The sequence below is a fragment of the Garra rufa genome, chromosome 10 (genome assembly GCF_049309525.1).
Source record: "Garra rufa chromosome 10, GarRuf1.0, whole genome shotgun sequence".
NCBI lineage: Eukaryota > Metazoa > Chordata > Actinopteri > Cypriniformes > Cyprinidae > Garra > Garra rufa.
In genome coordinates this window covers 45882460-45898198 of record NC_133370.1, presented here as the reverse complement: position 1 = coordinate 45898198, position 15739 = coordinate 45882460, and the positions used below count along the sequence as shown (strand labels likewise).

Below are 15739 nucleotides of genomic sequence, written 5' to 3'. Positions count from 1 at the left end.
CGTGATTGACACAGTGCTCAGACACACTGACATCTACCGGAAAACTGTGTGTTTATTTTTTATTTATTTAATTTATTCATTCATTTTTTTTACGTTTACTTTCCTTTTTCTTGATTAATACATATTTAAACTACAAAACGTACTTTTTCAATGTTAATAATAGTTTGTCGTACACAAAACCATCACTGCAGCAGCCCTCAACCATTTCAGATTTATTTGTTTATTTATTTGTTAGTTTGCTTGTTTACTGTCAAACCTATTTGTTTTAAAACAAACACTTAATAATTTTAATATTTTTTTAGTTCACAAATATTAACACAAGACCATAACTTTGAGAGTTTATTTATTCATTTTTTTAATTAATTGATTTTTTTTATGTTTTGTTTTATTTTTTATAATTTTATTAAGCAAAATTTTGAAGTGTAAATTAAAAACATAGGCCTATATATATATATATATATATATATATAATATTTATATATTATTTTTTTTCACTGCAGCAGCCTTCATTTCAGATTGATTTATTTATTAGTTTGTTTGTTTACTGCAGGCAACCCTATTTGTTTTAAAACAAACACTTAATATAATAAGCAAAGTTTTGTAGTGTAAATTAAAAACATAGGCCTATTTATATAATATATTAATATTTTTTTTTTTCACTGCAGCCGACTTCATTTCAGATTGATTTATTTATTTATTTGTTTACTGCAGGCAACCCTATTTGTTTTAAAATAAACACACTTAATAATTTTAACAATTTTTTTAGTTCACTAGTAAGACCATCACTTTAAGAGGTATTCATTTATTTATTATTTAATTAATTTTTTTTTACGTTTAGTTTCATTTTTATTATTTTATTAAGCAAAGTTTTGTAGTTTAAATTAACAACATAGGCCTATATTTTTTATCTGCTAAGAATTAAGAATTTAATCATACGTTGTTTGTTATCACTAATAATTTCAATAATAATTTGTCTTACACAAGGAACCTTTCAACCATTTCAGATTTGTTTTTTTGTTTTTGTTTTTTACTGCAGGCAACCCTATTTGTTTTAAAACAAACAAACTTAATATTTTAAATAATTTTTTAGTTCACTAATAATAATTGACACAAAACCATCACTTTGAGAGGTATTTATTTATTTATACGTTGTTTATCTTTAATAGTTTTATTAAGCAAAGTTTTGTAGTGTAAATTAAAAACATAGGCCTATATATATATATATATATATATATATATATATATATATATATATATATATATATATATATACACACATACATATATATATTTTTTTTCACTGCAGCAGCCTTCAACCATTTCAGATTTATTTATTTATTTATTTATTTATTAGTTTGTTTGTTTACTGCAGGCAACCCTATTTGTTTTAAAACAAACACTTAATAATTTTAATATTTTTTTTTAGTTCACAAAAATTAACACAAGACCATAACTTTAAGTTTTTTTTATTTATTCATTTAAATGTTAATAAAAAATGATTTTTTTAATGTTTTTAATTTTTTTAGAATTTTATTAAGCAAAGCTTTTTAGTGTAAATTAAAAACATAGGCCTATATATTTTTATTTTATTTTTTTCACTGCAGCAGCCTTCAACCATTTTAGATTGATTTATTTATTTGTTTGTTTGTTTACTGCAGGCAACCCTATTTGTTTTAAAATAAACACACTTAATAATTTTAACATTTTTTTTAGTTCACTAATAATAATTGTCAAGACCATCACTTTGAGAGGTATTTATTTATTTACGCAATTTTTATTTTTAATAATTTTATTAAGCAAAGTTTTGTAGTGTAAATTAAAAACATAGGCCTATATTTATATATATATATATATATATATATATATATATATATATATATATATATATATATATATATATATATTAGTGGTGGGCCGTTATCGGCGTTAACGTGCTGCGTTAACGTGAAACTCTTATCGCGCGATAAAAAAAATATCGCCGTTAATCTATTCTCAAATTTGGGTTGGGAGCTGGGTCTAAACTACGCAAGCTATGATGACTTTCACCTTGATAGTTTAACGCGGATGTATACCGAAGACTGTAGAATATATGATCGCGCGTTTAAGTCTCCTCCGCCAAAACACAGACGGGATCGCGTCGTCCTCCATTCATAAAAACCGAATCTACTATAGCGAAATGCCACGTAAATTCGTCGTTTTTTGGATTCATAAATCAAATGTTGGTCAGTCACTTAATTCAAATCGCGATATGGACTAGTGTATGTGTTTTTGGATTCATAAATCAAATGTTGGTCAGTCACTTAATTCAAATCGCGATATGGACTAGTGTATGTGAAAACTGAAATGCATAAAGACCGTTTTAATATGAATCCGGTATGTTCCGTTTGCCTAGCTGTATGTATGCATTGCGGAGACGAGCTTTTACTACACGCATACTGAAACACACGTGACGCTCCCGGTAATTTTTGGCATTTGCATCTCACATGAACAGATAAACTCAATCTCCCAAACTGCTGTGAGTGTCACTTTTACCGTTTCATTTGAGAAAACTAGCATCATATCATACTGTATGACACAGAAACTTCACGGCAACCTGTCAAAATAAAAGTACGGTGTAACATGTAATGGGTTGGGTAGGTGTTGACGTTAAAAAAACACAATCTAATAGGTAGAAAAAATAATTTCATTGTTAGTTAGTTAGTAAACACAAGTACATCTAATTGAACATTAATTTATTTTCATCAACAAATTATCATAGAACAGCTTTATGAGCTTTATGATCCATTCTCAAAGACTTTAATTCATTATTTGGGTAGCACACATATTCTGAATGCCTTCAGCAGAATTCAAATTAGCCATTTTAATCTAGATTAATCTAGATTAATTCCAAGATTTAATCTAGATTAATCTAGATTAAAAAAATTAATCTATGCCCACCCCTAATATATATATATATATATATATATATACCTATATGTTTTATAGTTTTTACATTATTTATTTATTTTAAATGTGTATTTAACTATCTAGATGTTTTTTTATATCTGAAACATGTAGTTGTAATTGATAAAACGAAAATAAATAAATAGATAAAAGAACCTCACTTTCAAACTGGTGTATTAAATTGTTTATAGAGTTATGATGGGATTCATATTGCATCAGTTTGAAGGGTAAAAAATGTAAGGAAAAGCAAAAATCTCCAGCAGGCGGTGATATGCATGTGTGTCACCAATACATTTAAACTAACGAAGAAGAAGGAGAACCGGAAGTAGAACGGGTCAGACAGACAAAGCGCAAGTAAAGATGTCTCCGCCGTCTCACTTCGACTTCATTGAAGCCAGGGATAAATTTACGGTAAATTATCGTTCCAACCATTTACTGATACACGTGTTTTGGCATTAGCAGACGGTTTTAAGATGAAAGTGTTTTAAGTCGCTTGTTTTCCAAATCTCTCCTCCAAAGTAATATGTAGCGGTGGATATTATTATCATAATAAATATTTATCATCCAGTAGACCTATTAAACTAGACATGTGTGCAGAATAATTTGTTAATGAATGCATTAAAATAGATTAATGGTGTTTGTGGAGGACACAATGTTGAACTGTGATGGAATCACATGCTAATATCGTGTTATTAAATGAAAAATATAACATTACTATGCTACATGAGCAGAAATAACAATTTCTAACTGTATTCTGGTGTTATTATGTCTGGAAAACACGTAATATCATATTACGTTTAGTGTTTTAATCATAAATGCTCTAACCACTATACTTCATTTATTCAACTTATGTCAATCTAACTTTTTGTTTGCAGACTGCCACTAAAAGTGCTGTAGATATCAAGAACTGTAAACCTCTGACCAACGCTTTCAGCCACCTGCCTGGAAAGTAATCATTGCTTTTTATTAAGATTTTTAATGGTTTTAGAGTCATTTTTATTTGAATGGATAAATGTATTGCTGTTGAGATTATATCATGTATTTCTTCACAGTGAAACTGAGAAGAAAGCCACTCTTGATCAAGCCCTGCGTGGAGTTCTTGAAGAGCAGATCGTGAGTCCATGGCTTCTTCTTTGACCATTGTTTAATATTATGTTTATATTAGAGCACTTCTAGAACTAAAGACATTCTTGTAATTAGTTTGCATATGAGTTATTATAGTGTGTGATTATTTTATTTTATTTTGCAGGTTAAGCAGATAGTGAACGTTGAAGATTTCCTTTCTTTGATTTACATCAGTATAGACGGCGTGACTGAAGGTATGTGTGCCGTACCAGCTTTTTACATACATATTATAGTATAAAATGTATGTTTTTCATTGATTTATGATGTTTTCCTGAAGGCATCTGCTCTGCTACCACTCCTTTTCTTCTGCTGGGAGATGTTCTTGACTGTCTTCCTCTGGACCAGTGTGACAAAATCTTCACCTTTGTTGAAGAAAATGTCTCCACATGGAAATCTGTAAGTTTGGAACTTGTAGTTTGTAGTGTTCAGTTGTAGTTATGAATTGAATAAATATGAAGGACCAGAGGAGTGTAGGCAATGTATTGTAATCGTTTTTGTTCTTACTATTTTACTTTCATCTTTGAAGTCTATGGCAACACAAAGTTATGAAATCACCAACAGCTCAAATTTTCACAAATACCAGTCAAACGTTTTGAGATTATAATGTTTTTAAACAAGTCTCTTCTGCTTACCAAGCCTGCATTTATTTGATAAAAAAAGATTACAGCAAAAACAGAAAGTTTTCTATTTGAATATTTTAAAATGTAATTTGTTCCTGTGATTTCAAAGCTGATTTTTTTAGCATCATTATTCCAGTCACATGAACCTTCAGAAATCATTCTGATTTGCTGCTCAAAATAATTTTTATTATTGATGTTATGTTGAAAACAGCATTGTCACCATCTGAGTAGAATTTTTCAGGTTTCTTAAATAAATAGAAATCTTTTATCTGAAATAGAAATCTTTTGTACCATTATAAATTACTTTTATCATCACTTTTGATCAATTTTAAGCATCATTGCTGAATAAGTGTTAATGTCCATCATTTTTTCCCCCTCCCCAAAAAATTATATTTATTCTATGCTTTTTTTTTAGTAGATAAATGCTGATCTTTAGATCTTTCTAATTATCAACGAATCCTGAAATACATATATATATATTGATAATTATTATAAAAAATGTTTCTTGAACAGTAAATCAGCATATTAGACTGATTTCCGAAGGATCGTGTGACATTGAAGACTGGAGTAATGATGCTGAAAATTTAGATTTAAATAGTAAAAATATTTCAAAATTGTAATGTTTTGCTGTACTTTGAATCAAATAAATGCAGACTTGGTGAACAGAAGAGAATTATTTAAAACAAAAAAATCTTACTGTTCAAACACTTTTGACTGGTAGTGTATTTTTGCTAATAATTTAAGAACACAGTTGTTTGTCTCTGATTCTGTTTCTAGCAGTGTTGCTGAGTGAAAAACATATTATTGTTATGCTTCATGAATCATGACCAAAATAACATTTCCACTGTAAATATTAAAAAATGGTACTACTTTGGTGTTATTATTGTCTAGACACCATTTAATATTGTGCTACATTTAGTGTTTGAAGTTTCCATAAAAACCTACTTTTTCAAACTTGTTCTAGACAGTTCAGGCTGTCTTTACAATATACGTTTTTAAATGGATATAGCTATGATAAACAGAATGAGATATTTACAACATGTTTAACATTTCATTTAATTAATGGATTTTAAATCAGCTGTCTAAAATCATCATCAAAATCCAGAATGGTTTGTTCGATCAGCTTTGTTAACATTAGTGTGTTTGAACCCTTGAAGTGCTGTTTGCAGCTGTATTCTTAAAGTTTGCTTTTTTTTTACAGAACACATTTTACTCTGCTGGAAAGAATTACTTGTTACGAATGTGCAATGGTGAGTTTCAAGTTATGTATGTCTTTTCTGTTGGATTTATCTTAAAATGCTACAATATGTAATCTGTATATTAAATTATTGTTTATTGCAAAAGTGCTGGAGTTGCATAACATTACCACTGTATTTTCTTACAGACCTACTCAGGAGACTCTCTAAGTCTCAGAACACAGTGTTTTGTGGACGAATCCAGCTGTTTTTAGCACGTCTCTTTCCATTGTCAGAAAAATCAGGTATGCTTTTTAACATTTCTTGTTTTGCTTGGTTCTTTGTTCGGTGGTTACTTTTTACCTTGTTGCTGATGTTTTGCATCATATTACAGGCTTAAACTTACAGAGTCAATTCAACCTTGATAACATCACAGTGTTCAATAAAAATGAGCAGGACAGCACACTTGGACTGCAGGTAAAGTCATGCTGACAAATGTTGGGTTTGATTTACTTAGTTTTATTCACAAATTCTGCTTACATGACTGATTTTATGGATTTTACGTTAGATGACAGACATGTTTCATTTTTTCCCCAAGCACACAGAGGTTAAGGAGGACGGGATGGAGGTGGAGGAGGGAGAGATGGGCGATGAAGATGCACCTGCTCCCTGGTAACACACATTTGTATTTTCACAACCTCTAAGTTACAAATCAGTGTCTTTCTTTTGCTATATATAGTCTGTTAGTAAACACTGATTTATTGGCATCTAATTCAGAGAGCTTTTGTTTTGTAGCTCCATTCCTATTGACTACAACTTGTACAGAAAATTCTGGACCCTGCAGGACTATTTCAGAAACCCTGTACAGTGCTACGACAAGTTCTCATGGATGACTTTTCTAAAGGTATTTGATCATTTAACTGATGGATGGATCTGATGGATTTATCCAGATCAAAATCTTCCTCCAAGGCAGTCCTTTTGGATCCATTTGAGGTTAAATATATTTATTAAGGGCAAACCTGTGGTGGTTCATGAATCAACCCTTAAAGATTTTTCACTTTTTAGTTACCAGCCCAGATATTAAAAAGTAAGAAGTAAAAAGTAGGGATGCACCCAATGTTCGGCAACCGAAATTATATACAGAATAACAAAAAGGCTGTATAAATTATAGCGAACAATGACGTGATGCGATCAAATAGAGGTGCGCACTAATGCAGCAAACATGTCTGCAGTGTGGAAGCATTTAAAACTATCCGAGAAAGACAAGAAATGGCCTTAAACCATTACTAAATAAACTACAGAACGTTATTTTGTGTAATACAAGCACAAATTGCATTTATTCAGACAGCGCTGCACAAGCTCCGTAGCCAGGGTTCAAAGTCCAAATCGCGAGGGAAATCTGCCTGATGAGACTCATTCATAAATCTGCTGCTGTCAGCAAAAAGTAGTACTAAGGTCGTCTTGTGTGTTTCCGCCAAAATAAAAGTCAGCATTCATAAATGTTGTAAATGTAATTTTACTGTTGTTCTTTACAATAAAATAAAAAAGTAAGACAAAAATAGTGATGATAATCATTATAACAGCTATATAAATTTATTATACTTTCCACTTTGCTCAGCAAGGCTGCATTTATTTGTACATTAAAAACACATGTCTGATTCAAGAAGGGGGTGTTAAAAATGGCCAAAGAATATTATATTACTAACTTAATAATTTTAAGTTAAAGGATAACTATTGCCAAAATGCAACCTGGGCTGTTTTTTTTACTGTAAACGAGACAAACTTATATCTAAAAGCATAATTACGACACTTCTTGACTGGCAAGACGGCCGCGAGCGGAAACTCAAACAGTGAAAGTGAGTTGTTCAAAACCTTTCTTTTTAGTAAACTCTGTGTACACAATGTTCTCAATGCTGGAGTTCATGTGTAGAGACCCAGGCGATACTTTGAGCAAAGTTTCATGGTGTGTCGAGCCTTCTTAGTGTTGTAAAAATATCGATATTGATGCGCTCAAAGTTATGCCCTTAGTATTCCCATTCACCGGCCATTGACCACAAAACGAAATCATGGTCAATCTCAAAAACGGCTCGTTTGTCGTAATTATGCTTTTAGGTATAAGTTTGTCTCGTTTACAGTAAAAAAAAAAAAAAAAAAAGAGCCCAGGTTGCATTTTGGCAACAGTTATCCTTTAAATTGTGCTTTGTTGGTAGGCTATAATGTACTAGAATGATACAAATGTTCAGTGTTAAGTATTTTTAAAATTGTTGTTGCAATTGATTTTTGTTCTTTGAAAAGCAAGACAAACATGTAAAAAGCAAATATTTGCTATTTAATTTGTGCAATGATGGGAAAAAATGGCAAAAAAAACAATGGGGAAAATCACGAAAAACCATGTTTGGTAATCGGCCTTCGTCCCAATTTTTTTGGTCCATCCCTAGTGAAAAGCATTTAATCAAGCTTCTTATATAAAAAGTAACTACAAGTACAGTTTAAGTCTTAAATGATAAAAATTACTCTAAATGTAGGCAAAGTATATGCACACTTTGTGGTTGACCATAGTTTACATGTGATGAACTACAGATGGCCGCCTGTGTGAACTAGAAAAGATCCGACTAGAATTAAAAAGTAAAACTGACATGATTGGTCCACCTGTATCTTGTTATAATGTCCCTTCAATTGTGTTCCCTGTGCAGTATTCAGATGAAACACTAGCTGTGTTCAAGAGCTTCAAACTGGATGACATGCAGGCGTCGAAGAGAAAGCTGGAGGAGATGAGGACTGCTGCTGGAGACCATGTCTACTTCGCCAAGTTCCTCACCAGTGAGAAGGTTCTTCCAGTCTTTTTTAACCAACTTCAATAAAACACGCTAGCCATTACTACTACACTTTAATTGTTGATCTGTTAACACAAGGCACATTTCCCATCTTTCTGCAGTTGATGGACCTTCAGTTGAGTGACAGCAATTTCAGACGACACATTCTGCTTCAATATCTCATCCTCTTCCAGTATCTCAAGGGCCAGGTCAAATTCAAGAGGTCAGGGGAAACAGCAAGCATATTTAGCATCCTTTTAGTCATAATGCAGACTTCTCAAGCTGTTTTTGTCAAATATATTTAACTGCAATTTCTCTAACCTTGGCAGTTCTAGCTGTGTTTTGAACGACGATCAGTCTTTGTGGATTGAGGACACAACCAAACTAGTCTATCAGGTTTGTTTTAATCTTAATTACTGATTGGAGGTGTGTGGTATATATTCATTATACTGTTATCTCATGTTTTATTACCTTTCTTACATTTAAGTTACTGAGAGAAACCCCTCCAGATGGGGACAAGTTTGCATCTATGGTTGAGGTAAGTCGTATCCCCAAAGCATACACTCATATGGGTGAATGGATTTTAGCTTTCTCTCTCATCTTGTGATGAATATATAATGAAACTGCAGCCTAGTGCTCCCAAAGCATTGTTTCATCTTAATTTATTCATTGTCTCTCCAACAGCACATCCTGAACACAGAAGAAAACTGGAACTCTTGGAAAAATGAAGGCTGTCCAAGCTTTGTGAAAGAAAGGTAATAAATATGAACTGCACAAGAATCTGTATTTACATAAATTGGTATTAAAACATTTAGTAATGTAGTTGTAATGAACTGATTCTGAAGAAGCATGCACAGTTTAGAGAAGAATACACATGTAGATGTGTAAACACATATACTTAACCAAATACACTCAAGTGTTGTAGAATCTATTGTTCTTTATGTATTTTATGGTGCTAATAAGGTTTTAAACAATTCACATCTTAACTATGCATAATATATATGCTTATTACATAATATATGTGACCCTGGACCACAAAACCATTCATGAGTATCTTTTTTGTTTTTATATGAGATGTATACATATTCTAAAAACATTGGTGTATGGTTTGTTAGGAGAGGACAATATTTGGCTGAGATAGTATTATTTGAAAAATATTGAGAAAATCACCTTTGAAGTTGTCCAAATTATGTTCTTAGCATGCATATTACTAATCAAAAATTAAGTTTTGATGTATTTATGGTAGAAAATGTACTAAATATCTTCATGGAACATGATCTTTACTTAATATCCTAATGATTTTTGACATAATAGAAAAATCAATGATTTTCACATTTTTACAATGTATTGTTGGCTATTGCTACAAATGTACCAGTGCTACTGGTTTTGTGGTCCAGGGTCACATATAATGATTTAAATTTATAATTATTATGGTTTATAATCATTAAATTTATAATTATTATACTCTCGAATCTGGCACAGCTTGAAAGTGCTGGAAACATGCTTGAATTTCACTCTTAAAAAATCAGTATGAGCCTGCAAATAACATCTTTTTAAGAAAAGCTACTGAAATTTATCATTTTGGACTGCATTGATCCAAAAAGTCAATGTGTCATTTGCAAAATCAGAACCAAGCCAGTGTAGAAACTGGTGTAGAGGCTCCAAATCTGTAATAATCAAACAAATAATATATATACATTTCATGATGGTACATCAAAACATTAAAAATGGACAAAACCACTTGACATGAATATCTATAACTGTATAAACAAACATTTCACTCTGAAAAATCTGCAAATTTCATCTTAGTTTTTGAGAAAAGCTACTGTTTGCATATTGGGCTGCGTTAAACCAAAATGCTTAATTCGTCTAAATTAATTTCTAACATTTTCATTTCAAGTTTATGAATGGATATGTGAATAAAATGTTGTTTCTCTCAGACCAGCAGAGACTAAACCCATCCGTCCCAGTAGAAAGAGACAAGCACCAGAGGACTTTTTGGGGAAGGGACCTGATCGCAAGATCCTCATGGGAAAGTAAGATGATAATTGATTACCTTGTATAACAAAGCTTAAGTCTTCGATTCAGATCTGATTTTGCATTTCTGACCATCAACAGTGATGAACTCACGAGGCTCTGGAATCTAAACCCTGACAATATGGAGGCCTGCAAGTCAGACAACAGGTTTGTGTTTGCTAAACTTTTTTTTTTTATACTTACCTTACCTTGAGAAATGTTGCATTAACACATGTCTCTGTTTAAAGGGAGTTCATGCCATTGCTGGAGGAGTTTTTTGAAGAAGCTATCGAACAGGCTGATCCTACAAACATGGTTGAAGACGAATACAAGTACAGAGATTTACTAATTCAGTCTCACAACTGAACAGATGATGCATCAAATACATCGGAATTAATTATTGGAGTAAATGAGTCCTTTGTTGTCTTCCTTCAGAGTTGTGCGTAACTCCAACTATGGCTGGCGAGCCTTGCGATTACTCTCCAGAAGGAGTCCTCACTTCTTCCAGCCCACCAACCAGCAGTTCAAGAGTCTGGCAGACTATCTGGAAAACATGGTCATCAAACTGGCCAAAGAGCTTCCTGTGAGTGGACATACACACTGTCAAACACTAGAGAGTTTCCTAGTATGTACATAACATTCAAACTAGTGCTTCACCAGTATAGGCTTTTCAGTGGCTGATATATACAGTGCTGTCAACAAATATTGGCATGTTTGGTAAATATAAGCAGAACAGGCAATCGAAAAACTCTTTTGGTCTTTCAATGAAAATATTCACAAAAATCTAATTATTAAAATAACTGAAGTGTATTGTTTTTTCTGAAATGTATCCATTCCACAGTTACTGGCACCACACTCTTAAAAATAAAGGTTGCAAAAGGGGCTTGCAACGATGCAGTAGAACCCTTTTGGGTTCCACAAGGAACCTTTAAGTTCTTGAAAGAGCCATTTTGTTTAAAGAACTAAAGAACTGCAGAGAACTAATTGTGTAATGGAAAAGTTCCATGGATGTTACAGGTTCTTCATGAAACCATAGATGCCAATACTGCCCTCCAAAGGCACAGTGCAGTAACTACGCCAACACTGAAACTGAGAAAAATGGCGTTAAAAGTTTTTACGCCAGCTAGTCAAACATGTTGACACTCTTGTTTCTCTGAAACACTCTCGTTTCTCTGGGACAAAATTAAACCAGGAGACTTTGCCACAAGACAAAACAGTTGTCACAAAGTCCATTTTAAGCCTTAACTCACTTTTGACCAAATGCGTAGTTACTGCGCTTTGCCTTTGGAGGGCAGAATAAAGAGCTGTTATTTTTAAGAGTGCATGAGTGTCAGGCATGCTCAAGTATATGTAGTAGACAAAATGTGGAATAACAAAGTTTACCAATATTGTAAAAAAAAAAAATAATAATAATAAATATGGATATTAATTTATCAGCCAATCCTAGTTTAAACAGAGAGCTGATAGTAGAGAGCATAATACATGAATCCTTTAGTGAGCAAGTCAGAAGCGACTGTGGCAATAAACCAAAAGCTGCTTTTTTTTTTTTTTTTTTTACTTTAACCTTTAGCATTTGTAACTGTGCCAATCATTTTGCCGCATATTTTGGAGAAAAACATAATGTATTCCCCTTTTTGTGTGTAATTTAGATTTATTTTACTTTGAATGAAAAAGGGGAAAACAACAAAACGGTTGTTCATAATCCATTTTGCTCACATTTAGCAAGGGTGGCAATATTAGTGGAGAATAGTGTACAATATCATTTAAAGTTCACCTAAAAATGAAAATTCTGTCATTAATTACTCACTCTCATGTCTTCTAAACACAAGTGAAGATATTTTTGATGAAATCCAAGAGCTTTTCCATAGACGGGAAGGGTTCTTCCAGGTTCAAGGCCAGTGGTTCTCGTAGCTTCATAAAATTATGGTTGAACCACTAATGTCACATGGACTATTTTCTGGGCTTTGAACGTGGAAGAACCCTTGCTGTCTTTCGAGGGTCAGAGAGCTTTCGGATTTCATCAAAAAGAAGATGAACAAAGGTCTTATGGGTTTAGAATGACATAAGGGTGAGTAATTAATGACAGAATTTTCATTTTTGGGTGAACTAACGCTTTAAATGACAATTCGCTCAAATATTCTGCTCATTATTTTACTCAAATTTTCAATATTGTAGGTTTAAAATCTCTCTTTAAAAAAAGTCTTTTTTTTTTCCTTTTTTTTTACAGAAAGACCTTCCTTCTGAGGAGATAAAAACAGGAGAGGATGATGATGAGAATGGAGATAACCTGTTAAAAGACAGCAATGACAGTGAGTTTATCTTTTTTTTTTTTTCAAACGCTGTTTTTATTATTGTTGTCCGTTCACACTGTATTTTTTTTGGATCAGAATGGCAGTATGTTTGCCTCAAAGTGGCTGCAGTTGTTATGAAACGGCTCCTTGGGAGTTGTGTTGCTCGCCTCACTTTGCACTTTTGCTTTTGTTTCCAAAGCGCCATCTCAGAATTGCACCTTCATCTATCTGCCATCAATCTAGAATAAAAGTTTTGAGGCGAGCAGGGCAAATGAGGGGAAAAAAGTACCACAGTGTAGAGCAGCTGCAGCCACATAGCACATACAGAGGTAGTCCGTAGTGGATGGTAACTATTTTGGGACATGTTGTTAGAGAGCTAGACAAAACAAGGGATTTAAGCCAAATTAAATGTTTCCCAACCTTTTGTATGTCTCTCTAATCAAAGACGCTTGATTCAGCTCATGTAGCATGAAGACCTGAAGTGAGTGTGTCAATTAAAGGGATAGTTCACTCAAAGGTGAAAATTACTCCATGATTTACTCAACCTCAAGACATCCTAGGTGACTTTCTTCTTTCAGTTGAATACAATTAAGAGTTATATTAAAAAATGTCCTGGCTTTTCCAAGCTACGTGATAGCAGTGAATGGGTGCTGAGATTTCGAAGTCTAATAAAGTGCATAAATCCATCATAAAGCTCCAGGGTTATAATAAAGGCCTTCTGAAGTGAATCAGTGCTTTTGTGTAAGAAAAATATCCATATTTACAACTTCATAAACGGTAGTCTCTATCCTCTAAGTGTTGTACACGCAATCATGAGAGAGTGGTGTTCCAAGCTCGTTTTGCAATAACCAAGTTTTGTTTACAGCAAAGGAAAACTAGTCTCCTCTTGGCTTATATGAAAGTCCTCCAACATTCTTTACAAATCCTCATTTTGTACTTAATTTGTGACCGTTCGTCAATTCTGTGTTTGTCTACTGCGTTTCGCCTACATCTTACGTCATCCACTGGAACACCACTCTTTTGTGACAGTTAGCAGAAGCTAGAGATTAGAGTTTATAAAGTTTTAAATATGGATATTTTTCTCACACAAATGTATCGCTTCAGAAGTTCTTTATTAACCCTCCAGAGCCATGTGGAGTACTTTTTATGATGGTTGGATGCACTTTATTGGACTTCAACATCTCAACATCCATTCGCTGCCATTATAAAGCTTGGAAAAGCCAGGACATCTTTTAATATAACTCCAATTGTTTTAGTTTGATAGAAGAAAGACATATACACCTAGGATGGCTTGAGGGTGAATAAATTATAATTGTTATTTTGGGCTGCTCGATTATAGCAGAAATCATTGTCACGGTTATTTTGGTCAACATTGTAATGGCGATTATTTAACACGATTATGAGTGGGTCCGAAACTGTATATGATTGATTAAAGTTAGCAATACAATAAAAAAAAAGATACAAATGAAACAGTTTTCACTTTAAGAATTACACATGCTTTGTTTCTTAAAAACTACAAAAGTCCCTTCATCAAGAGCAGTGAGTGATTTTGTCGTTGTCTTTTGTCGTTTGGTTAACATTTAACATTACAGAGACGGCAGAAGGAATTTTACTTGTGGCCACTTTAAGAGTGGCATGGATCCAATATACTGACACCTATTTTCATTCTCAGCTGTTTGTTCATTTGAGACACAACCGTCGAAGGTTTACACGAATAATCACCAAACGCCGCATTTTGACATGACGAAAAGCACATACACAGAACTCGTGCTTTTAAAAACTTAATTAACATTGATAAATCAAGCACGTCCCATTTTATGCATGTCACGTTACATGATTTTACTGCTTTGCATCTGAATTTGGGCTTTTATAGAGTAACGAAAGCACACAAAGGGGGCGGAATCGGAAGTAATAATCGTTTTATCTCGATTGTATTTTCATAATCGTTCAAAGCCGAAATCAAACCTGAATTTCGATTAATTGCACAGCCCTATTGTCATTTTTTTGTTGAACTATCCTTCAGACATGGGCTGCATCTGAAATCTCAAAAAACATTAAGAACGATGTGTAAGCTTGTGGTGTCCCTGATGTCCATTTGGGCTGAGGACTTCTTTCAGTAGATTGTGATGAAATCCAATTACAACTGGTCACAGGAGATGCATGTTGAAGAAGTTCACTTCCAGAACAAAAATTTACGAATGACCATGTCCATGTCTGTCTTCAGTCGTAAAGAAATTTAAAAAAAAAACAATTGACAATTTAAATACTTTTTAACGTCAAATGCTTATCTTGTCAAGCTCTGCGATGCATGTGTACTCCAGTTCAATACAGTTAGGGTATGTCAAAAAAACTCCCATCTCATTTTCTTCAACTTCAAAATCATACTACATCGCTGCAGAAGTACCGATCAAGTGTTTACAAAGTGAATGTGCAAAATAGGTCAAACGCCCAAACAGCGATGTAGGGCATTTTGGAGTTGGAGGAGAAAATGAGATGGGAGTTTTTCGACATACCCTGTCTTGAACCAGAGTTCAAGCATGTGCATCGCAGAGCTAGACGAGTATTTACTGTTAAAAAGTATATAAATTGACCTTCCCTTTTTTTTTTTTTTTTTTTTTTTTTTTGTAGAAAATAACTGATCGTTTCGCTAAATAAGACCCTTCTTCCTTGGCTGGGGTTGTTTAGAGTCCTTTGAAGCTGCATTTTAACTGTTTAACTGAAGTTCAAACTGGCGGGCACCATAGAAGTCCACTGTA

The 15739-nt window shown here is 33.1% G+C and overlaps 1 protein-coding gene across 1 annotated transcript in view; it reads left to right on the top strand.

Moving 5' to 3' along the window:
• Positions 1 to 3268: 3268 nt before the first annotated feature.
• The window catches only part of thoc1 (THO complex 1), a 13406-nt gene continuing 935 nt past the window's right edge, over positions 3269 to 15739 (top strand). Inside the window, exons 1-20 of the mRNA XM_073849169.1 lie at positions 3269 to 3354; positions 3819 to 3892; positions 3996 to 4056; positions 4193 to 4262; positions 4346 to 4464; positions 5890 to 5938; positions 6073 to 6168; positions 6258 to 6340; positions 6462 to 6535; positions 6659 to 6767; positions 8557 to 8691; positions 8799 to 8899; positions 9006 to 9072; positions 9164 to 9214; positions 9361 to 9431; positions 10617 to 10712; positions 10795 to 10860; positions 10941 to 11024; positions 11128 to 11275; positions 12920 to 13001. Coding sequence (XP_073705270.1) covers positions 3304 to 3354; positions 3819 to 3892; positions 3996 to 4056; positions 4193 to 4262; positions 4346 to 4464; positions 5890 to 5938; positions 6073 to 6168; positions 6258 to 6340; positions 6462 to 6535; positions 6659 to 6767; positions 8557 to 8691; positions 8799 to 8899; positions 9006 to 9072; positions 9164 to 9214; positions 9361 to 9431; positions 10617 to 10712; positions 10795 to 10860; positions 10941 to 11024; positions 11128 to 11275; positions 12920 to 13001 — 1687 coding nt within the window. The 5' untranslated portion in view covers positions 3269 to 3303. The remainder of the gene's footprint in view (positions 3355 to 3818; positions 3893 to 3995; positions 4057 to 4192; positions 4263 to 4345; positions 4465 to 5889; positions 5939 to 6072; positions 6169 to 6257; positions 6341 to 6461; positions 6536 to 6658; positions 6768 to 8556; positions 8692 to 8798; positions 8900 to 9005; positions 9073 to 9163; positions 9215 to 9360; positions 9432 to 10616; positions 10713 to 10794; positions 10861 to 10940; positions 11025 to 11127; positions 11276 to 12919; positions 13002 to 15739) is intronic.